Source organism: Pyrgilauda ruficollis, unplaced genomic scaffold (genome assembly GCF_017590135.1).
Source record: "Pyrgilauda ruficollis isolate IOZ18807 unplaced genomic scaffold, ASM1759013v1 scaffold44, whole genome shotgun sequence".
NCBI lineage: Eukaryota > Metazoa > Chordata > Aves > Passeriformes > Passeridae > Pyrgilauda > Pyrgilauda ruficollis.
In genome coordinates, this window is record NW_024525934.1 from 4,184,672 (window position 1) to 4,210,602 (window position 25,931).

Sequence of the window (25,931 nt, forward strand, 5' to 3'; positions counted from 1 at the left end):
TTTAGGAGCAACAAAAAGAGAACAGGATGAAATAGAAGGAATAGAGGGAATAAGAATTTGGGAGTGTAATTTTTTTTTTCCCCTTCTGTGTTCATTATAACAGAAAAAGCAAACTAGAAGAGAGAGCACAGCTGAGTTAGGGAAACCAACCTTCCCTCCCCCACTCTCTGACTCCACACAAACACTGCTGGGCACAGAGGTTTGAGTGGGACACGAAATTAAATCACAGCTCAAGGGAGCACCTTGCCTAAGCTCTCTCCTTGCATATGCAGATACGTATGCACACACAGAGGGTATGTATCTCCTACCTGGTCACAGACTATTCCTTGTATTTTTTCAGTTCAGCTTCAAACCTTCCCTATTTACTTAAAAACCTGCAGTTTATAGTCTGCTTAGTAGCAGAACAATATGGACAATCCAGTCTGGCCCCCAACCTGACAAAAACAATATTTTACTCACACAGTAAAGACAATGAAGAAATACGGCCTAATCAAGAAGGAAAACTGCATCTGACTGTTCTCAATTCTCCTTTTTCATCCCTCAAAATAAAACTATTTTATGAATGTCCTCCTGTGTCAAACAAAGGATGGGAACAAATGGCAGGACACAAAAGAAATTGTGAATTGCTTAATTAGGACCATGCTAATAACTAAAGAAAAATGGAAATATTTTAAACCTTAAACTTAACCTCTAAGTTTGTCCTCTACAATAGTGATAGGATCACTTCAAAATAACCCAAAATATATTTAAAGTCTGTATTTGGGGGGAAAAAAGAAACAATGTATGTGTGTGGGAATGACACAACTAATTTTCTGCATGTCTTCTTTATGATAAAGCATCTTCATTCATAAAGAAGGAACTTATTTAAAATATGCTCACATAACAGCAACTGATTTGAAACAGCCAATGGAATTACAATATCTGTGTAAAACTTAACTCTGAATGGCTACAATGAGTATATTATTATCACTTTATCATCACTGAACTAAACAAGTTAAATTTCTAACTACTCATACATTGTACTGAACTGCTCTACCATCAGATGCTTTAAGTAACACATTCCACAGTACATAATTTATCTTTTCCCTAACAGATAATGTAATATTGAGAGTAATCTCGCATTCCATGCTAGAAAAAACATTGAAAAAAAATCATTAGATCTTACAGCACAAATCCCCAAATTATTCTATTTTTAATTAATAAAATTAAACACAGCTCTTGCTGGTCCTTTGGGTATGAGAATGATGCCACACATGCTACAGACACACAACAACATAGTTTCAATTGATCATTACAAAAAGCCCTATAATCACTAAATAACCACTACTTCATCCTTTGCAATCATTACAATAATTGATTTTGAATTGAATTTGTTGAGATTTTCTGATTGTTTTAGGAAACACCAATAAAGATACAAGGCTAAAGAACTATTCACTAAAGAACAGTTTCAAACCTGTTTTTAAGGCAGACTAGATTATTGTTAATATATGTAATTAACGATACTAAATTTAGTATTTCATGTTTCATATCATACTGGGTGGATATTAAACTATAGTGTTCACATTTCATATGCTTTTTTTAACAGAAGAAGAAACAAACAAAAAGACTGTATAGTAAGAAACAATTCTGGCTGTGAACCAAAACTCAGAACTTTCAGACAGACAAACAAGGATAATTTTACTTGCTAATAATCCTATAAAAGTGTTTTCTGTAAAAAAAAAAAGGGTGGGGGAATTAGTAAGAGTTAAAACCCAGTGTTTTAAAACAGAACTGTTAAGTTAAACAAACAAACAAACAACCCCCACCAAACCAACAAAAAGAAAACCACACAAAAACCCCACCCCAAACCCAAAGCAGGGACAAGCATCAAAGTATTACACAACTCACTTCATCCAGTACGAAAGTATTGAAGGGATTAACTGTTTCCACAATGCCATGGAAAGGAATGCCACAATACACCACCTGTGCCACCCACAACATTGTAGAGCATCTCAGTTCAACCCAGTGCCAAGTACTTTGGATCGACCACTATTCAGAGCCTCCAGCACACTTTTCATATCTAGCCCACAGAGAAGAGATGCTAATGCTCAACAGAAATATGGCTCCTAAACCCTTGAGGCAGGGAGCTTTGCTGCTGTATTATATGGCTGCTCTCTTGATACAACACCTTACCATTGCAGCTGGGTGCAAATATGGCCTGCAGAGATTTTATGGGTTACTGCACTGAAAGCTTGAATTTCATTTCCCTCTCCATCTGCTCATTAGCTATCTGTAATTCAGTGCCCCAGCTATTGCCTTACTAGCTGACTTGGCTTCCCTGGAGGTCTTAAGGGTTCACCAAATATAAAAGTGGCTGATCAGGAGGATCAATAGGATTTCCCTGCCTGGAAAAACACTCACTGTTTCCAGGAAATGAACAGAAAAAAATCTCCATTGTGAGCACAGTCAAACACCTGATCACGTTGCCCAGAGAAATGCTAGCATGTTTTTTGCTAGAAATGTTTAAGACTGAATTTCACAGAACCCTGACTAACCAACTCTGAGCCCTGCTTTGAGAAAGAGGTTAGTCCAGACCATCTCTTCAGGTTCCTTCCAACACAGGCTGTTCCCTAGTTGTGGGCATCTAAGCCAATCTCCTCCAAATGCCAGTTTTTTGGGGTTAACTCCAGTTCTACATCTAGTTCCCCATGCAAGGACATCTGCTCATTCTTGGAAGTACTCTGCAGTCTCACAGAGGTGACATGAAATAAACACTGCTGTGCTTCATTCAGCAGTATTCTGCCCTCCCCTAGCTCCAGTGTTTATGGTGGATGCAATGGGCAGATTGGGATCCAAATGTTTCAAGGTGAAAGCTTTTACTTTGCAGTATCAAATGTTGCCTGGAGGCTGAACAGGGAGTTTTGATAGGCAAACAGTCTCATCTAACATGACAAAACTCAGATTTATGATTGACACTCAAAGCTTTCATTCAACAGAAAAAAACTCCACATTGATGAGGGCTGGAATACATAAGAAGGAGACACTTTCCAGAAAGATTATTGTATCATTTGGTAATTGGCATTATAAAATGCTGAAGAATACATTTTTGTACTGCAGAGGCCAGGAAAAGTTTATTGAAACAAAAATCTTAGTATAGCGGTAAGAAATCCATATTTATATTAATGGTGGAGAATACAATACTGTGAAATCCAATTTTACATTCAGTTTACTCCCTTAAAAATCCCACACAAATTTCATCATTTTCATGAAAATACAGCTGCACAGAAATGCTCTTATTCCCTTCAACAGGGATTTGGATGGCATTAAGATTTGTTTATCTTCATGTCTTTTTTGATCCTCTCAAATTAAGAGAGAAGAAAACATGGGAGAAAAATAAAATAAAATAGAATTTTTTAGTTATAGCAGACTTCCTTGAAAATGCAAATTTCAACACAGAAAGGCACATTAGGAATGAATTTCCCGCTCTTGCTACCTGAAAACATGTTATCCAGTATGTTGGTTTCACTGCTTTCCCAATACATGTATCATTTTACTCTGACATGAAATAATACATTTAGAATATCCCTCAATAATAGCTGTTTTCATGAAGCATAACAAGAAAGTAATCCTTGAAAATGCTATTGGAGAGGAAAAAAATAGCATTACCAAAAAAATAAAGTTTTGTTCATCTAACTGGTCTGTATATTTCTAGCTGCATTATGAAATTCAGTGAGCAGTATAGTTTTTCTTAGTAACTTTTAGGATCAATTTTGATCACCATGTTAAGTCACTAAGTATTTTATTATATGGACACATAATTCAATCCATGTCCCAGAATAATTTCTCTCTAAAAACTTCCATGACCCCTTGACCAGTTAGAATAAATGCAATTTTTATTTTAGAAATACTGCTTATGTACTTTCACCACGCAATTTAAATGCATTTGATTTTTTAATGTGTTAATGCAAAAATGGTGCAAAAAGCCCCACTGTGTAATATGAGTCATTACTTTCCCGTAATAAACACTCCAATAAAATCAGACACAAGTAACCATAGAAACAGGTGCGTATATTCCCGTGCCATGGTCTCTAACCTTCCCTGGCCCACAGGCAGTAACACCCAACTAGCAGCATGCTGCCGGCAACTTCCAATTTCTTTTCCTCATGATAATCAGTTTTAATTTCTTTAATTTCCTGTGACTGGAAACAGCAGCAGAGCATTTTATGAGCAACACAATCCCAGTAGCCTGGGAACAGATGTCCTTACAATGGTGGTAGACACTTAACAAAGCAGCAACAAACACAAGAAAAAGGTGAGACAGAAGAATCAACTTTTGTAGATACTTGTATTCAAATAATTAATATAAATTCTTTTCATAGGAAATAATACTTAAAACTAACAATCACAGCTCCAACACTAAAATATTCTAGTTCTAAAATATTCTGTTTTAAAACTATTTAAAATAACCTATTCTTTGCCAATACAGGATAACATAGGACCTGCACTACACATCTAGGTTTCCAACAACATTATACACAGTACAAAATTTCTTTTATATATATACATATATATGTATTTTAATATATATCTGGTTTTGAAAAGAATTTGTAACAAGGATAAGTAGTTTTCATCTTATAATCGCAAGGCATAGGGTAAAACAGAAACTCAACTCTTAGGACAAATAGTCTTTTTTGTGTTTGTTCTGTGAGCTTTTTATGACCATAGGTAAGTAGTTTTCTCTTGATTTTTTCCCCTTCACTCTGTTTAGTCAAAGCATCTCAAGATTTTCTTATCCTTGCCACTGATTCCACTGGTTCTGTCCCTACCCTTAAGGTCAAGATTCTCACTTTTGTTTGTGACTTGCACATCCTGAGATGGAGCTTTCAGCAGAGATATTATAAGCACATCAGAGCGCGTTATTGCTGGATGTCAGGAGCCACATATTCTGTTTTACTATCCAACTCTTGAAAAGAACACAACTTCCTGATCCTTAACTCATTTATAAACTATGGGTATACAGTACTTCTAAAGTCATTGAATTTAATTAATTTCAAAACTTCTATTTTCAGTCTGTAATGCAACAGAAACACCCTTGACAAAGTTAGCAAAAGCTGGTAAGCCAGCTGACAGTGTTTCACCGTAATCCTATTAATATTTCCATCACTTATCAGAAAGATTAAACTAATTCTGTAATTTCTCCATTCTTGTTTGATAAAAATGGCATGTTAATTAAAACTACTGAAAAGAATGCAAAACAGAAACTTGTAATAAAGAAAACATCAGTTCTGTAATTCATAACTCAAAGTTATGAATTGGGATGATTATTGAAGAAATTAATTTAAGCACAAATGCGTGAATGCCATAAATATTAAAAAATAATTTAGCATCACACTGTGTGTATACTTTCTGTAGTCCTCACCTTTCCACTGACAATAAATATATGAGTTGGAGAAACTGTTGACTGGGAGATACCTACAGGTGAGGTGTTAGTCTGTGCGCTTTAAGCTTCGTTTTCTTTCAACGGAAAAAAAAAAACCCAGAAAAATTATCCTTTGAAAGAGCCTACTTTAGACACAAACAACTAATTGCAGACCACCGCAGTCCCTCAAGTTAGTGCTGATGAATATTATTTTTCTTTTCCTATTTCATAAAAAAAAATCTATTTTTTGCAAGCTCCATCCTCAGGTCTCTTCTCTTGAGCAAAGAGACAGTAACTACAGCAACCAAAGCACCTATCAGAAAAAAATAATGAGGAAGTGGTGAAGAAAATGTTCTCTCTGAACAGGACAAATGCTGCCTGGAAAAACCTGACATGCTGAAAGCCACTGATTTCAGTTAACTAAGTAATTTGTTGGTTTTAGTACTAGACAGAAGCAAGCTAAACTGCTCCCATTTATTTGTGACTGTTTTGGTAGCAGAAGATGCTTAGTTCCAGTTCCTGTCTGAATTCACCAAGAATCTGGAAAGCTAATGGTGTAACCATTCACTTCTACCCCTTGCCGGAGTTCCGAAGTCAGTGGAGAGCACACAGTGCTACTGAAATAAGACTCTGACAAATCCACTCACAACTACTTCAGTTAGTACAAAAGTTTTTCTGTAAATGTAACTGATTTAACAATGGGGAAAATGTTAAGGACCATTACTTATGACTTTTTGCAATCTCCTTTGTTAGCTGACATGTGTCACAACTGCACAGTAAAAAATAAGATATTTCTATTAAATTCAGTGCAGTGCTTGTGTTGTATAAAAAAACATTCTCATTTTCAGCATTAAGTGTCAAAGAGGCTTTTTTAACAGACAGGAGAAGGAACTCTCACTTTTTTTTTTTTTTTAACAATGTAACTCTTAACGGAGTAGAATAAACCATGACTCCTTTTTACAACATGATTTCAGTGTAGGTTCTCTCACACCATCACACCAATTTTAATGAAGAAAATGTCATATACCCTAACAGTGTCTATGGAATGAAACTATATGGACTCATCTTTCTTTCCCTAAAGGCTGAATTATCATCTGAGATAACTGTTACTTGGCTCCTTTTCATTATACTTTTTGGCATATTTTCCTCTTTGGTTATTTTATTATACATAATGCCACCAGTGCAACTGTGTCTAATATAAGTAATTTATCTGGAATATTTCTGTCTTCCCATACATAAGCTGAAAATAAATACTTCTAATAAAGGTAAAAGATATCTTTAAAGTAAGATAGCCTTACCTTGGTCATACCCATGTGAGATGACCTTCAGAAGATGCATTACCAGAAAGCATAATGTAATTTTTTCATTCGATTGATTAAGAGAAATAAAGACCTTCTGTCACAGGTCAGGATGCCCTATTTCTTTGAGAAGCTCATCTAACAACACATCTGTTTTAGGCTTGACAGTTATCCTTCATTTCTTCAATTCCACCCCAGCTCCTTTTTCAAGGGGGGAATAATTTATGAAAATTTCCTTGATTCAGAAAACAGACTTGTGTTAAGCACATACAGTCATGCTCTTAAGTGACATATGAGTGGGCACATCAATGTGAGCTTTGACTCTGAGGGACCATAAGACTTGTCAGTTAAGTTCCAGGTTGACTCATGAACTATTTTGACAGACTCAAAGAGTAGTTCCTTCATGGTGCTCTCAGAAGCCTGCCAATCAATCACTCAGTTATGCAGTAGACATAAACTGCATGTAATTTGGAAAGCACTTCAAATTTTATTGATGATAAAATGAAGGAGATTGATCTGCTTTCATTTGACACACAATACTTCCTTAATGCAGCTGATTTTTGCAAAGCTCTTTCTGACCAAGGAGCATGAAACACGACAGGAATCAGAACCAAAGAGTCACTGAACCCTGTTTACATTCTGGGAACTAAAGAGCATGAGAACAAATCTAGGATCAATTGAAGGAAGTGGAATTCTGAACTGAAAAGATCATGAAAATACCAATGTCAAATTTAATTCAGTAAGCTTTAACTATGCACTATTACATTTTTATTACGTTCACTATCCCAAGCCATCATTGTTCAATACAGAATGTTTTTAAAATTCAATATAGATGATTGTTTAGAATGCAAGCATAAGAATATGCCCTAAGAAACAAACTGACTTGCTCTAATTCTGTCTCCATCTCATATAAAACATCACTGCAAATTCTTACTGCTTGTACATATATTTCAACAATGTAGATAAACATTAGACTGTCCTGGAATGTTGTTTTTAATAATATTTCAATCAGTAAGAAATTACAGCCTGAATTTAATTTTTCAGATAAAAGTTTCAAAATAAAGACAGATGTATTAATAGCATTAGTTCACTTGTTCATCACATGTGTCAGTAGCAGCATGGGCAGCCCAAAGTTTGGATAGATTTTACAAGCACAGCAACAATAACCCAGAAGAAAACATGCACAATAAAAGACACAATACTACTGCAAGATTTCACTTTAACTTTTCCTCTGGGATTTGAAAACTCTTGGATGGAGGCATTGGTTTCTTTCGTCACTTAGTTTAAACACGGAAAAGGGAAACTTTCTACAGACAAAAGGCTAGCAGTTTCAGAAAGTACTTTTCTTTTCTAAAATGCCCTAGAAACCAAAGAAAAGTGTATTTTTCATTTGTCCTCAGAAGGTATTAATTAGACATTTTTAAAATCTTCCTAGCTCAGCTATACTTACATTGTTATTAATTGGGGCTTAAGTGGATGGTGCCTAACTTCTTCATAAATTAGGTTTGTTGCTGGACTATAATTTTGCATTAATCATGGTTCAAAGTTTTTTTTAGCATTTCAGTTCCTCAAGCATTTACGGAAATACTGATTCATGGTAAAGTTCAGTAGAATCATATGGCAAAGCATTCATTGATACTGCGCTCACTAAAAGACTTGAATCCATATAAATTAGAACATTGCAGTAAAAATTGCCTTATATAAAGATGTTTCATATGCAAACATCTTTAATAAATGCTAACAGGTTTCTAAACAGTACCTTATTTACTTCATTTGCCACTATCTTTGGCAGTCCATGGATCAATATGCTCTTGGCAAAATTATAATATTAAACTAGTATTTTCCCTGGAAACAATAATCCAAAGAATAAGTCAAATAATTCACCAAAAAATGTTATTCATTGAACATCATTGAAAGAAAAATGGAAACTTTTGATTAAACATTACCAGAAATGTTTTTTGCGTAAGGTTGGTCAAGCATTGGAACAGGCTGTTTAAAGAGCTTGTGGAATTTTCATCCTTGGAGAAGTCTGAGATTCATCTGGACAATCCAAGCCAAGGGCAATGTTATCTAACTGGACCTGCTTTGGGCAGCAGGTCAGACCAGATGACCTCTGGAGGTCCCTTACATCTAAGTTATTCTCAGACAATTCCCCAAATGGCACCAAAGAAGGCACTTAATTTCAGTGTAATTATATTTACTGATGAATGCTACAAGACATTAAGTTTTAAGCAAATCCTCAATTGTTAAAATAACAATAAATGCAGCCATTTTCTACTTAAACTGTCTTTGTGTAACAGTGGTTATATCCAATCTATTTTACTGTATTTTTATCTAATAAATGAAGAGCAAAATGTCAGTGTACAAAAGAAATTGTGTTGTTATCTATACATTTATAACATGAATTGAGATCAGGTCCAGACAGCTATCAATTCTGTGTGCCCAGACTCATCAGACATGCTTCAAAGACAACCTCATCATACAACAATCAGAGACAAGTTCATCCTGTGCAGAGCAGCTAAGGACTCTAGGTCTGTCTAGCTCAGAGAACAGGAGGCTGAGGTGTAACCTCATTGCTCTCTACAGCTTCCTAAAGGGGGGAAGTGGAGAATAAGGCACTGACTTCCCTGGTACCTTGTGACAGGATGCATGGAAATGGTTCAAAGCTGTGTCACAGAAGGTTCAGACTGGTAATTAGGAAGCATTTCATAAAGAGGGTGGTTAAACACTGGAACAGTCTTCCTAGAGAGATGGTTGATGCCCAAACCCTGTGCTTAAGAGGCATTTGGACAGGCATTTAGCAAAATATTTTAAGTTTTGGTCAGCCCTGAATTGGTTAGGCAGTTGGACTAGATTATGATTTTAATTCCCTTCCAATGGTCCCTTCAAACTAGTCTAGTCTAGTCTAGTCTAGTCTATCACAGAATCACAGAATAAGCTCAGTTGAAAGGGTACCATAAGGATCATTGAGTCCAATTCCCAGCCTGGTACAGGACAGCCCCAAGAGTCACACCATGTGCCTGAGAACATTGTCCACATTCCTCTTGAACTCTGTCAGGCTGGTGCTGGTGACCACTTCCCTCGGGAGCCTGTTCCAGTGCCCAACCACGCTCTGGGTGATAATATCCAACCTAAGCCACCCCTGATAGAACTTCAGACCATTCCCTCAGGTCTGTCACTGGTTACCAGAGAGAAGAGATCAGTGTCTGCCCCTCCTCTTCCCATCAGGAAGAAGATGTAGATGGCAGTGAGGTCTCCCCTCTGTCTCCTTTTCTCCAGGCTGAACAGACCAGGTGCCCTCAGCCACTCCTCATAAGTCTGCCCCTCAAGGCCCTTCATCATCTTTGTTGCACTCCTTTGGACACTCTGACAGTTTAATATCTTCCTTATAATGTAGCACTTAAAACTGCTGACTCATATTCAGCTTTCTGTAGACCAAGATGCCCAGGTCCCTTTCCATAGCACTGCTTTCCAGCCTCCCATTCCCCAGTCTGTACTGTACATCCAGGGTAGCCCCAGCCCAGGTGCAGAATCTGGCATTTTCCCTTGCTGAATTTCATATGGGTTGTGATTGCCCAGCCCCCTATTTAGTTGAGGGCTCTCTGCAGGCCCTCCCTGCCTTCAAAGGAGACAACACAGTGTCTGCTGAACTTGCTCAGTATCTCTTCCAGTCCTGTGTCCAGCTCATTATTGAAGATGTTGAAGACCACAGAGCTGAGGAGCCCTGTGGAACCCCACTAGTCATAGGTCACCTGTCTGATGTCACCCCATTCACTGTAACCCTTTGTGCCCGACTCATGAGCCAGATGCTCACCCATCACATGATCTGTTTGTCCAGTTGTGTGCTGGACATTTTGTCCAGATGAGTCCCTGAGAGGTAGTATTGAAAGCTTTACTGAAATCCAGAAAGATTACATCCACTGGCTTCCCTTGATCAGCTAGGTGGGTTACCTTCTCATAAAAGGAAATCAGATTTGATAAGCAGGACTTTCCCCTTGCGAAGCCGTGGTGACATTGTCTTTCAGGTGTTTTTCAATACCTCTCAGAATAATCTTCTCCACAACTTTAACAAACACTCAAGTGAGCCTGAAAGGAATGTAGTTTCTGGGATGCTCCTTCTTGCTCTTGATGAATATCAGGACAACATTTGCCAGCTTCCAGTCAGCTGGGACATCTCCAGATTCCCAAGACCACTCAAAAATCATCATGAGAGGTTTTTTGGTGACATCAGCAGCTCTTTTGAGGATTCTTTGCTATATTCCATCAGGCTTCATAGGGATCCAGCTGGAGCAACAAATCCTGAACATTTTCAGGGACAACTGGGAGATGATCATTCTGACAATCATGGTCACCACTTCAGAGGCTGAGATCCCTTGGTCCACCATCTGTGTTGAACACAGAGGCAAAGAATGCGTTAAACATCTCTGCCTTGTCCGTGTCCCTGTTTGTGAGGTGACCATTCTCATCCTGTTAAAGGCTGATGTTAACCTTACGCTTTCTATTGCCATTAATATACTTGAAAAAACTCTTTTCATTGTTCCCCACAGTTCTGGCAGGTTTAACCCCAGCTGATCTTTGGCACATGAATTTTCTTCCAACAGTGACAAGCAGTGTCTCCACATCTTCCCATGTCACCTGACCTTGCTTCCACTGGTCATACATCTTTCCTTTTTTTTGGCTTATTTCCCCTAGAAAACTTTGTTCAGCCAAGTCTTCATGACTTCTGACATTTGGGAATTGCCTGGTCCTGTTTCATTAGGACATGATATTTAAAAAGTGATCAGAACTGATGGACAGTGATGAACTGATGGCAAAAAACATTTTCCCGGGGGACCTCACTTACTAATTCCCCGAACAGCCTGAAATCTGCACTTCTCATGTTCAGAGCTGAGGTTTTGCTGTCATTTTTCCTTCTGTCAACAAAGATTTTAAACTCTTGCCAAGACAGCTGCCGATCTCCACTTCATTCATCAGATCGATTCTGTTGACAAGCAGTAGATCAAGGAGAGCATCTTTCTGAGTCAGCCCCCTTAGGACCTGTTCCTTAAAGTTGTCATCCAGGTTTTTTAAGAATCTTCTGGCCCAGATTGTACTATGTGATGCTCCCAGGTAATTTCTGGCAAGCTGAAGTCCCCCATAAGGACAATAGCAATGCTTAAGATTTTCTCACAAATCCACAAATTTAAACAACCCAGTAAAGACAATAGGCTATGCAGCAGCGTATCTTTCATAGCCCCTAGGTGTTGACTGTGAGTGAAGTTAGTATTCGCATACAAAAAGGCCAGTGTACAAAAGCCCTCTCTCTCTGCATTAATATCTACATTTCCTTTTCTCTGCAAAGGCTGTACTGGTTGTAATAGTAACTTTTTATTCCCACACTGTTCAAATGTTCACAATGGTCACTAATTCCCTATGCATAAAAAATCCTGTGTCCACGTCTTCACTTTCTTCACGGACATCTCTGAACAAGAGAGCTCAGGTAGCAGCAAGAAACAGCACTTCACAAAGGATTACTCTGGCTTTACACAACCCATGACATTTTACTCAGAATCATCTTATTTCAGCAATTTTCTAAATATCAATATTAATGACAATTAAAATTTTACTATTAATATTCATTAAGCATGATGACACAATAGTTCAGTTTCTCAGTTTGCAGACAGCAAACTCAGAAAAAAATAAGATCTTAATTACAGATATCTTTGGAATCACCAGACATTTAAGGAGTTTAAAGCAAGGATAACGTAACACACATTATCTATTATGCGCAGTAGTGCCATAATTGCATTGTCAGTAAGGTATGCAAATGGATTTTATACATGAAAGCCAAATTTGTATCTTTTTGCAAGATACAAATTATAGTCTTTTTAGAAGACTATAAACAATCAATAAAATAATGGTGCCAAATAATGATTACTAACATATTATGCAATTTTGCAGCCTCCAATCTCCTTATACAAATTAGCCCAGCAACAACAGCAGTCATATGATAAGAGAAGCATTTTGTTTACCAACATGGACTATATCAAGGTAAAAAAAATTCAAACCAAGATCACTTTATCGACTAGCTCACAGTAAGACTCATGTTCTTATTTAAGTAAACATACAAAAACACATCCAGCCACATGAAACAAAAATCAAAATTCTAAGTTCATATATAGACCGACAGACATATATAAAATATTCTTGCTAATGTGTATGTAGCTTATTTTTCCTTTAATTCTTTATACAAATAAAATTAAACTATCTGTTTCCTTAATTTTCTACTATGAATTCTTGCATTATATTTTGAGGGGATTAAATATGCAGTAAAGCTACATCTTTATCCATCTGTCTTTTCAGTTTATACACCATGATGTTGCCTGCAGTTAAAAACAATCATAGCAAGAAGAGCTGGCAAGTTAAAAACCAAATACCAAGTGTCATTAGCATGCATTCAGATCACTGGAAGCACACAGAGAATACTGTTTAAATGCTTACCTTAACTATCCCACGGATATGCATTTTTGCTATCATCTCTGCAGTGTAAAGAAACATCAAGAGAGTATCAAGAGCAAATGTCACATACTGGAGAGGCGGATAATGCTCGAAGGTTTTTGGAGTGTTCATACACACAGAAATAACACTGATGATGGCACAAATTCGTAGTAAAGAGTGCACCCACTGAAAAAAAATAAAAACAAACAAAACCCAAACACAAGATATTACAAGACTGGTTTGATGTTCAAAAAGCCCTCAAATATTTAGCTTCCACAACTTATCCTGGCAGTCTTTTGTAAAGGCAGTCTGTGTCCTTTAACATCACAATCCACATATAAAAGGTCTTCAACCAAAAATAAGCACTCCTAAATTACTTATACATGTATAGACACGTATATACTTTTATTAGTTAGTTAGTGAGGTTGTATAAGTCAGAAAACATGAATTAAGAGCCATAAAACTGAGAATAAGGATTCTATAATTTCTACTTTGTGGCACTTCTAATTCAATTTCTTTTCAAATTACAACCCATCACATTTATGGGTAGACAATAGGTAGAATTAGTTGAAGCTGGGACGATGGATTAAATAAAAATATTTGTGGAAAATTTTAGTTTACTTAAGAAATTATTTTTAAATCAGTTCACAACTCAAAAAAATTAAGAGAGAGTCACAGGATTAAAAGCATCCTTCTGGTTATGAAAATAATAAATATAAAAAGAATAAATATAAAAAATACTATGTCACAGGCAGATACTTCTTTTTGTTCCAATCAAGTTTTGTTGCTATAGGAGAACTGTTCATTTCTTTTACTAATTAGGACTCAGTCTCACTCCTCATTGCCAGTCAGAGAGGGAGGTGTAACTAAAAAGCAGAACATATCAATATGGAGGTTTAGGGCTGGATTTTTTCCTTTTAAATACAAAATGTGATTGAAACATCTTGAAGTCAGGCAAGTATAAGGAAACATAGTTGGGAAGGTCATACCTATCGTAACAAATAGGAAAAGATACTTCAGCAACAAAAAAAATCTTTTAAATAAAAAGACCTGAAGTATATTTATCAAAATTTTTCATCTGGGTAAAAATTCCATACTCATTTATAGTGTACCTTGGACCTTCTGATATCCAAAAGACTCAAGAACAGCCATCTAATTTAATACTCACTGTTCACTCACTTTAATGATATCTGACATGAATTTAATAGTTCTATCATTTGTATACTCAGTTTAATAATTTGGAAGCAGAAGACACTTTATACATGATCTCTAATATCCCATTAACATCCACTTTGTTTTGAACCTTGTTTCAACTGAAACAACATAAGTATTCAAGCGTTGCTGACACAAAACTTGTTCTCTGACACATTAAAGTGCCAGTACTACAAATACTAAGCAATATACAACTAGTCCATCAGCATGACAAGAAATATTATTCCACAAAAATCTCATGCATTCTGTGATGAGAAATGTAAGTAAATATCCATCATATATTTCTGCAATGACATTTTGAGTTTATTACAGCAGCCAATACAAACATTCTACTTAAATAACTGACAAGACAACACCCATATATCAATTCATGCTGCATAGTTTTAGGTGTTAAAACTCAGCAGCAAAGCTGAGGGGATCTGGCACCCTTACTACAAATGAGATGATGGTTTCCTTATATGAATGCAATGCTAACAACAGGTATTATTTCAGAATATTTTACTTCCTGCTTTTAAAAAGTAAAAATTTATACACTAAGAGAAATGTGAAAATGTTTTCTCTGCAAAAACAGAAAAGATTCACAATATTGGAATCCTGGATCCATGCTCACTCCTGCATAAATAATTCAATCATAATAAATACATTTACATGGTAAAGACATTTCCTTAATACTACACAGTCTATTAATAACTCCACTCCTAATGAAATTTTCCCCAGTTTCAAGTTGCCAGACACTTTTACACCTCTCTTTTTCTCAAGGCAGGTTTTAGGTTAAATGGTATGAGAAAAATGAGAGCTGTACTTCAAAATAAACAACCAAAATAACAACATGTTTATATTCATAAATGTTTTAAAAGGAGAGATCTGAAAATCAAAAGTGTTTATTGATGGCTACCACTTGAGCAACTAAATCCTCCTGTTAACATTCTTTTCAAATGCTCATTTTATGAACTTGTAATTTCAACGAACATGTTAGGAACCAGAGACCTTGAAAAGATGGCTGTTTTAAAAGAATCAATCAGATGAACTGGTTGGAAAATACTGCTTGATCATCCCATAATTTTGGAACAGCCAAAAGAAATGATTTTGTTTAGTCTTTGATATTATTCAAAAAATTATCTGGTACACTAGCAACTATAGTTCAAAACTTGTTTCTGACTCATATCTAATTCAGAATTTTTGTGGAAGTCATATTTCAACAATTCAAGTTACATTTAACTTAAAATTAGCAATTACATAAAGAGATACCTACTGGTTTGTTAATCCATAGAATATCTGCATTGTCTGACAAAGATTCATCGGGACCAAAATCTGTAACTGGCTGGGCTTCCACCCTTGAACTCTGTTTCCTTTTCAGCATCCTGAAGTTAACTTCTCTTATCTATAATCATGAAACCTCCTTGGTGAGAGAAAAACAGAAAACATTAATTCACTTGAGAAATTTTACAATGCACTTTGAACGGTTTTATGAATAACCTAAAGTATTTTGTTTTCATGTGCACTTCTTTTGAACTTACTGATTAATAGGATATTGATTTTATTAAATATAATCACTGACATGACACTTGTTAGTTTACGAAAAAATGACACAAAGGTATGCAACACAAACAATTACCAAAGACTTAGCAACACTGACAGAAAATTTGTTCTAGTATAGCAAAGAATGCTATTGCTGTGAACTTCAACACAGAGTAATCATTGGATGGATTTGACCTGGAGCCATTTAATTAAATGGTGACATTTCCATTTATTACACTAGGCTAAGATAAATCCCAACATGCCAAAGGCAAACAGGCAATGTTAAGCAGCCAATAGATGTTAATGTTATTTACCGAAATCAGAAGAGTCTTTTTGCTATATACTACTACTATTAACATTATTTTTCTATGAAGTATTTTCTAAAGTATTTTTCTAGTACTTTTTTTTTGATGTTAACAATTATCTATCCAACAGCCAGACAGATGGCTGGCTGTGGGGCATGTGCTGGCACATGGAAGGACTGAGGAAAATGTGTTGTTTCCACAAGGTCAGGCGGTGTCTGGACATTCCTGCATGGGTGGCACTGACTGAGCCTTCTGTATACTCAGCCATGTGAGCCACAACTAGGGGACACACCATGAGAGCAGTATGGTTGAGTCAGATCTTCGTATTGACTTTTCCACAGACACAATTCATGGATCCCAGAGTCTAAACAAATCCAAGCAGATGAGGAAGATATACTGTCCTGAGAAGTAACTTCCTGCCTTTGAAATACAATTCTATTGTTAATGAAATACAATCCCTTAGAGACTTTTTTTTTTTTTTCCCATCAAAGTAAGGGGAGGAAGAAAGCAAGATCTTGGGACCTTGTTCTGGACCTTTACTTTGGACCAACTGTTTGCAGGTGACACTGCCCTGTGACAACCAAAAGTTTGTCAAAGCTAGTTTAAGATAGAATCATAGAATGGTTTGAGCTCAAAGAAACCTTTAAAGATAATCTAACCCAACTCCCCTGCCATGGGCAGGGACGTCTTTCACCAGATCAGGTTGCTGAAAGCCCTGTCCACTTTTCAATGATAGGGTTACCACAACTTCTCTGTACAGCCTGTTTGTATGTCTCACCACTTTCATTGTAAATAATTTTTTCCTTATGTCTACCCCGAATCTTCCCTTTTCCAGTTTAACTCTGTTGCTCCCTTGTCCTGTCACTACAGGCCCTGGTAATTACAGCCACAAGTATCACAATGACACTTTCTCTAACATGAATGCAGGAAACACTGTCCTCGATTAGCTGGAGGCAATAGTGAGCTCAGGACTGCAGAAGTGCCCATGTGCTTGGTCTCAGCTGGCCTTTTCAATCCCATGGGCTGCTGCTTCATGTCCAAACACTATGCTTGCATCCTTTTCTCTCTCTTCTTTTTAGCTGTTATGGCAAATGTAAACCCTTAATCTTATTCCAATTCCCTCAAAGTCCACCCCTGCTCTGTATTCTCTTTCAGATTCAAGAAGTCAGCTCCTGCCTCTGTAAAGCCAAGTCCGAACCATTGGTCTTTGTACAAACCACACAGTAACAGGACTGTCTTGTACTAATGTTCCCAGCTCGAGGAGCTGACATGCAAAAACTGATTTTTAAAAACAAACAGAAATAATCTAAAGGCACAAAATAAGGAACAATTTCTGACACCTATACTCATTTTAAATAGTCATTCACAGCAATCTTAGCAAAAATAAAACTGGTAAGGTGTCACTAAACACATGCAAATACAGTAAAATGAATATTGTATATTAATAACCCTTCTCTAACAAATGAAGAATGAAATAATATTCACAGAGGTTGCATGCTCTCTCCATGTTCATGCTCAAACTTCATGTTCCACTTTTGTTTTGTAACTGAATTCATTACTTCCTCCTCTTTAGATTTTTTTTCCATTTTCTCCTATTTATTTCCCAGTGTAATGGATTGACCTTTTTCTCTCCTTAGACCAAAGCACAACCAGAAATGCTTCAGGTTCTCAGAGCTGCTGGTGTGCTTTTTGAGGTCATGGAACCTTCAAATGGCTACATTTAGCATAGTGATAAGAAGTTACTGCATTACCTTGGGAGCTGCATTTCCCAAAACCTTACGGGGAAAAAAACCACTACCTAAAATGTTTCTTACAAGTACTTTCTTTGGAAATTGTTACTCAAAAGCTAATCAGTGAAATAACAAAATAATAATTTTATGTTTACTATTTCTGGTAATGGCTATTACTGTGTTCTAGTAAGCCTTTAAGAATAGATGTAGCAGTAAACAGAGAATTAATAAGGTAAGTGCAATCAATAATTATGAAAAACTGATTTTTCTTTAACTTTACAGATTTTTTTTTTTGTTTGTTTTTTATAAATGGTGGTCTAAATAACAAGCTATGTCCATTTGGGTAAAAAAAGCAAATAATTATCAACACTCTGTTAGAAAGACTATGATGTTTTTAGGCTTTTCTCAGTATTGGTCATTTATATATTTGATGTGTAGGAAGATTAGCCATACTCTTCTAATAAAATTTCCACTTATCCTTTTATCCAGTGCCTCTTTCTTTGTTCAAGTAATTTTTAATTGGTCCAGGCACAGAAAATAACATGAGCTTTAGATGCTCATAATAAATGTCCATAATGCATCCAGTTCACGTACTTAAATCACAGAAATCACAGAATATTCTCAGCTGGAAGGGACCCAGAAGGATCAACAAGTCCAACTCTTCAGTGAATGGCACATATGGATATCAAACCCACAGCTTTGGCATTACTAGCACCATGCTCTGACCAGCTGAGCTAATCAGTGTTGTGACTAAAGAGATTAGAATTCTTATTTTTAACAGGCAGCCTTGAATAAACAAATCTCCATTAATATAAAACCAAATGGAAGGGAGGAAATGTTATGTAATAAAAGAATCAGCTTGCTTACTTCTCTACTTGAAATGACCAGAAATGCACACAAAAATTCAGGATGAAGATGACAGATCAATAATATTTCGTAAATGGTCTTTAGCAAGATTATTCAAACTACAGCATAGTTGCTTTCAAGCTTTTATGCAACTGTTTTTGCTGTTCTCACTACTTTTAGTTTACTAGGGAACACACGCTTTTCCATGTGCTGCAGTTTTGGAACTCTGCCATGTATGTAAAGAGTTTTAACCCTTGGATTACTAATCCCTTTTGCACTTGTTTTTTCAGGGAGGAACCAGCTGAAGGATGAAGAGAAGGAGAGCTGCACACGAACTCCTTCCAGCATGTGACACGCAGCGCGCAGCGCACCAAGCTGTGCCAATGGGGAGGATGTAGCCCTCCCTAACCCTGATACAAATCCACCCCTGCAGCTCCTGCATTGATCCCAACATACGTCATTAGGTCTTTCTTTGACCACAACCTGTTATTAATGTGAAAGGCTTAATACATTCCCTAGGATGTATTTCTAGCTGCAGTGTTTTTAAGACATATTGGGTGCAGGGCAAAGACAGGCTCTTAACACAGGAAAATATCATGCAGCTTTGGAGCTACAACCACTTCACATTTCTTTGCAGTACCTTCTTTATAGTAGCAATGAAAATTCACATTGCAGGTGTCAACCTTTTCAGGGAGCAACATACTGTCTTTTGCATTTCTCCTCTAATTTTAGAAGAAAATGCAAATGAAAAGGAATAAAACTAAGAAGAAAATTACTCACACTCTGAGCCCCTTGGATCCATCAGGGAAGCCTTGTTCTTTTTCTTCCTATCTCTGAACTTGCAGGCATGTTCTGCAACCTCTACACTTTCTAAACCACCCCCACCCACTAAATTTGCAGCTTCTGCTGAAACGAAGCTATGCCAGGACAATGGTTGGGGTGAACATAAGACCGACTGTGCACTTTGGAAAAAAAAAGAGTCAGAAGAAGGTATAACCCAGTTTACAATATTCCCACTAAGTGCAAGACACTCCTTCTGATGGAAATATGCAGTTCCTAAAAAAATCAAAAGACAAATGTTAAAAAGTAGCTGATCCTCCACAACATCAAAAGCTCAGAAATCTGAGTCTTGCTTATAAAGCAAGCTCACTGTATACAGCATAATCTGCTCAAAAGATCTCTATCACAAAGTCAGGAAAACACACTTATAAAGGCTCTGGCTGATAAAAAAGGCAGCTGAAGAATGACTTCACAGAAATATCAACAGGAAAACAAAGTAGATATTCCTACCTACAACTTATGGAGAGAGAATTCAAAAATCAGACAAATCCTTGGAATCAGCAATGCCTGGCTTTCAACATACTTTTTTTCTCACTGCCTATTGACTTTGTCACCTGAGATCATGTGAGCACTGCTTTGAGGTCTTCCCAAGGCAGACCATCTACAAGCATCTCTTCAATTCTCTCTTTGCAAATGTCAACTCTGCTTCCAACTTCTCCTAGAGCAGGGACACAGAAAGTGGCACACACTTCAAGACAATAATTACAAATGTGAGAGCTAAAATGGGTGACAGGAAGATGATGTGAACACCCATACACATAGCACGATGACAAAACCCCATTTCCATACCATACATTAAAAAGCCCCAAAGAAGGCTACCTTAAAGAAACTGATTGATCTTAACTTCAGTATACATTACATGATTATAGAAAAAATAAAAGTTCCCATTCTTTCATCAACAGCCTCCTCTCCTTCTTTGCAAATTGACTTTGTCTATTGCCTGCTCCCTGCATCCACAGAGCCTTCCATCCCTGATTTTGGGTATGGGTACAGTTAAATTGCATTTCTGCATCTGTTTTCACATAGCAAAAATCTGAAGTGAGCAAGCTGCACGCACAACAGTATAGATATATTTTAGAAGGGTAAAGACAGCATTCCAGTGGATACAATCATATGGCACATACCACCACAGATGCTATTAACTCATAACTAATTTCAAGTAAGAGCTTGTTTCAGTACTTTTTTTCTGTGTGGTATCATTATTGTACCTGATGAAATGTTCTCAAAGATCTCTTTGTTATTTAAGCATGATATATTGCTAATAACTGACCAAACTTTAGTATTCATTAAAAACAAAGCTGTTTCCTCACAAAGAAGGCACACTGAAGGAAATATTTTAAAAGTCAGTTACATTCAAATTTTCAAATCAAAATCAAATTTGGATACACGTAGGAGAGAATGACTGATGATATCTTGTACTTACTAGAAGGATCCCAGAGCAAAAATACCAGGACTGAGGTCCAAAACTGAGAAAAGTTTAAAAATTGCTTGAGGCTGCCAATGTAAGGACATCTAGTCTGAAAACAGGCAGGTGTTTAGACTTCAGCTCTTCGCTCGCAACACATTTCCTGTGTTTTCCCTTATTGTTGGCTAAGGACAATGCTCTTACAATATTTATTTCTTACATATAAATTCTTCCTCTCAGATGTTGCCAAAATAATACCCAGCAAACAGAATCAAATATCTCATTGCAAAAAGGCAGATCTCTTGTGAGTCAGATATACAGTCTACTGCTACTGTCACATAATGTTGCTCTCTTTAACCCTTCTAACATCTGCAATATACAGTTTTGAAGAAACTACACATATACATACATGGTGCAGTGATGGAGCCATAAACAGAACTTTTTAATTTTAAATAGAATTGCTTAGCTTTTCCACATTTTTTTAATTAAGAGATTTGGTTGAGTAAAAAAAAAAAAAAAAAAAAAAAAGCCAGAACAACTGAAGATGATTTTTTAAATGATGCTTATATCACATTCCACTACACTTCTTTTACATACAAAATAGAGATCCAGGTACACCAAAGTGACCTGTGCTGTAAAGAGCAGGTACACTCACATTTCAAAGTCCGAACTCCCTATGTATCCCAAAGGTGGAACACATCCAAGCATGAAGCAGCTACTTCCCTGTACAAGTAGCCAGCTTTTGCTTTTCAGTGGAAACCAAGACTGGTGAGCACCCTCCAGCAACCCCTAACAGGCTGGTTGTTGGCATGACTGGACAACAAGATAGCTTTCCAAGTTCTACAGTTATCCTGTCAGACTGGCTGAAAAAATGCTAAAATGTAATGATGGCCACTGAATGCACAGTAATCATATAAAATACAAAATACATAGAAAATACCAAGGGAAATGTATTTCCTTCCCAAATACATTTGCACAATTTAACAGCTGGTTTACTTTGAAAGTTTACTTGGACTGTGGGCCACCATTTGCTGACCTAGGATCGGTCAACTGCAATGCAGTCTATATAAATACGTGTCAGAGCCCATTGCTGACAAAAAGACACATAGCAACATCCTTAGTAAGAATCATGCTGGTTAAAACCAGAGAGCAACGTTCTGGAATTTTCTTTTGCACCATAACCCATGTCAAGGTGGAAAATGTGTTTAGCCCTTTATGAACGTAAGGGGACAGGTAGTGCCAGGTCATTGACTGAGTTGATTCAAGGAGCAACCCATCTTCTCTTTATAATACTCCACATTCAGAAACATGCTCTGAGTACTCTGGATCAATTTTTCAAGGTTTTAAAGGAAGGAATTCCTTCCCACAATGATACACGGGTGAAAAGGAGCTTCTCTGTAGGCAGATGGCTGGCAGCATGCCTGCTTAAGTGATTATTTTAATGTTTCTGGGATTTTGTTGTATCATTAATTACATGCTAGTATGCCGAGAACCTTGTATATCCATCACTATTTAAATATGTACAAATTAAAATAAATGGTAATTATATTCTTTTAGATTTGTTACAATTTTTGCTAAAATAATTACTAAAGCAACTGAAATATTCTAGATCATCTTTCCTTGCCAAGTTCTTCCTTTTCTATTTTTTAAGAAACTGCCAGCAAAAAAGTTAATGCCTGTATAACTTGAAGTCCTGAAAACAGAATTAGGACTTTTTCTTTTGTTATCCTCTTATCTTCCCTTTGAAACAAACTAATCGACATGCCCTTGCTGCAGGGCAGTTCCTAGAAGTTGCACCATAACCTCTGGTACTTTACGCACTGTAGGTAAAGGCTTTATTTTGGAGGGAAGAAAAAAAGAAGGAAAACTGAATTCATAGAATCAGAAGCCAGTTCAAGCTGGAAGGACCTCAGCTCTGCTCTTGTGAGACTCCATCTAGGTTCTCCAGGGGCCCAGTTCCAGGGCCTGGAGCACAAGACATTGATCTGTTGGAATCAGTCCAGAGGAGGCCACAAAGATGGGCTAGACCACCTCTCCTATGAAGACAGGCTGGTGAGTTACAGCTGTTCAGTCTGGAGAAAGCTCCATGGAGATCTCAGTTTTCCAGGACCTAAAGGGTGTTACAGTCCCTGGAGAGGGACATTTCACAAGGATATATAGTGATAGGACAAGGGCAAATGATCTTAAGATAAAAAAGGGTAAGTTTAGATATTAGAAAGAAATTCTTTACTATGAGGGTGGTGAGGCACAGGAACAGGTTTCCCAGAGAAGTTGTGAATGTCCCATCCCTGTCAGTACTCAAGGCCAGGCTGGATAGGGCTTTGAGGGGTGTTACAGTCCCTGGAGAGGGACATTTCACAAGGATATATAGTGATAGGACAAGGGCAAATGATCTTAAGATAAAAGGGTAAGTTTAGATATTAGAAAGAAATTCTTTACTATGAGGGTGGTGAGGCACAGGAACAGGTTTCCCAGAGAAGTTGTGAATGTCCCATCCCTGTCAGTACTCAAGGCCAGGCTGGATAGGGCTTTGAGCAACCTTGTCTAGTGGAAGTTGTCCCTGTCCAGAGCAGTGGGGTTGGAACTAGATGATCTTTTAAGGTCCCTTACAACCCAAACCATTATTTGGTTCTGTGATCTCAGAAAGTCTCCAATCCTGTCTGCTGCTCAAGCAGTATCAACTCTGGTGACAGCCCAGGCTATTGCAGTTTACTCAGGTTACTCCAGTCTGGTCTTGAAAACCTCCAGCAAAGGAGGTTTTTCGAGCAACTTGTTTCACTACTTGATTGTCCTCACCATGAAGGGAAAAAAAAAAAAAAGATAAAAGATGAAATTATCACAGCAAATAGAGAAAGGAAAAAGAAGTTACCTAGTAGAATCAAGACTATTTACAACTGTAATTTAAAACTGGTATTTTGCAAAGCAAGATGTTTATCAGTATTTAATCAATCCAGGAAACTTCAGTTGAAATAAAAGATGCTATGAAGGTAATGAAATGGAGAACAGAGAAAGGTTTAAACGGAAAGAAAATATGATTCAACCTGTAACACCCACACAAGGCTGACTTTGCTCTTTATCCTCAAAAGATTTTGTGCTCAAAAGCTACAGGAGATCCAATCATGGAAGCATTCTATTAGTAACGTAGTACAAATTTTTTTTGAACGCAACACCTCTAGTTTACTCATAAGAACATCAGACATCTTATTTGTAACAGATTGAACTCCTAAATACCCAGGCAGATGGGGAGGAAACCACACTCCCCAGAAGCCAGAACCAGTTGTATCTCATCATGAGCTACTCATGCCTCAAGAAGACATTCTCATCTGTAGAAGTCTTCTAGGGCCAGGTCCAGCAGCCCATTACTCCCTACAACACAGTGTGATAGTATTCATCTTCTACTGTGAAGGCTTAAGACACAAAATGTATCTGACTCAAAGATAGGTTTGGATGAATGCCACACAGATCTACATAGTGCTCATGGTACCAGCAGTGCCCTGGAACTGGAAATAAGTCAAAACAGAGTAAGTTATATTTCCACGTGGTATAGCACAATGACATGTGATGGACCACATTTCAGATTAAAACAAAACAGGTACACCAAACAAGAAGACTAAAGCACAAATGATATGCCAATTGTTACAGTTTTGAAAGTTACCAAGCTCAAACGGTAAAACAAAACAAACCAAACCAAACCAACAACCAAAAAAATTAAAACAAACCCAACTGTTCCTACAAGTCTCCAAATGTATATATACTTGAAGAAAGCTGGAGACTTCTAGCATCCAGTTAGACCAACTCGAAGAAATGTTATTTCTCATCCCATGCCCGAAGTTAAGAAACCTCAGCTTTTGTGATTCAAGCAGCAGAGCACAGTTCATTGTTAATAATGAATCTAATTTCTCTGTTGATCACTCAAAGGGCAGGTAGAATGCAGCTGCTGGGGAAGGAAATGAAAACGAAAATAAAGAATGAAATGAACCAGGAAATTGATAATGCTTAAGACAAACACAAAAGACTCAAATAGCATTTAGTTAGTGTTTCTTCGGTGTAAATATTTGACTGGATGCAACAACGGTTAACCTACCAAATCATAGCTGACTTAAAAGCCACGTTTGCACATCAAGGCTATCAGAAACCTTGATCCTTTCTTGAAATACATCTCTGATTTTACTGAGAGTACTAAAACAAAAATATGTCAATAACAGAAAAATATTAAGCATCTCTTTTTGATGTACGAACCCCTGACACTGCACGTTAAATAGTTCAGCCCAGGCCTAGATACATCGCTCCCTCCAACCACGCCAAGCCCGCAGCCCCTGCGAGCCAGCCGAACGCTCCCCTCAGGAGCGGCCACCCCCGTCCCCATCCACAGCCACCCCAGGAAATGAGTGCCCCCCGAAGAGGCTTCTTGGCCGCACGGCCCCGCTCTGCCTCAGCGACGAGGCTGCGGAGAGCCCCGGGGCGCGGGGCAGGCCGGCGGCGGCCGGCCCGGAGCGCCCCCTCCCACCGCGGGGGAAGGACGGCCGGGGCGGGCGATGCGGAGGGCGCCGCCGCCCCTTCCCTCTGCCGCGGAGCCAGGCGGGCCTCTGGCCGCGCCCGTCCCTTCCCTGGGAGCCGCCAGCGTTCCCGGCACAGCCGCGGCGGCCGCCGGCACCGAGGGGCCGTGGAGGGGGGCGGGGAGGCGCGGGGCCCCACCGCGCTCCGGGAGCGAGCCGCGCCCGCCGCCTCCGACCTACCGCCAGCATCTCCCTTCATGGCGCGGTCGGGAGCGGCCCCCGCGGGTGTGCGGGCGTTGCGGTGCTGTGCCAGCCTCGCACGCCGCCCTCCCCGCGATGGATCGGGGCGGCGGGGCCCGCCCGGCGGCGGCCGCGTTCAGTCTCTCGGCAACAGCGGCGGGGGCGG

At 38.0% G+C, this 25,931-nt stretch overlaps 1 protein-coding gene across 2 annotated transcripts in view; it reads right to left on the reverse strand.

Annotated features, from left to right (window-relative positions):
• NALCN (sodium leak channel, non-selective) overlaps positions 1-15,745 on the reverse strand; it is a 214,728-nt gene extending 198,983 nt beyond the window's left edge. For both annotated transcript variants that reach the window (XM_041478293.1, XM_041478292.1), the window contains exons 1-2: positions 15,638-15,745; positions 13,177-13,359 (exon numbers count right to left, since the gene is read on the reverse strand). In XM_041478293.1, the coding sequence (XP_041334227.1) occupies positions 13,177-13,359; positions 15,638-15,745 (291 nt within the window). The remainder of the gene's footprint in view (positions 1-13,176; positions 13,360-15,637) is intronic.
• Positions 15,746-25,931: the final 10,186 nt, after the last annotated feature.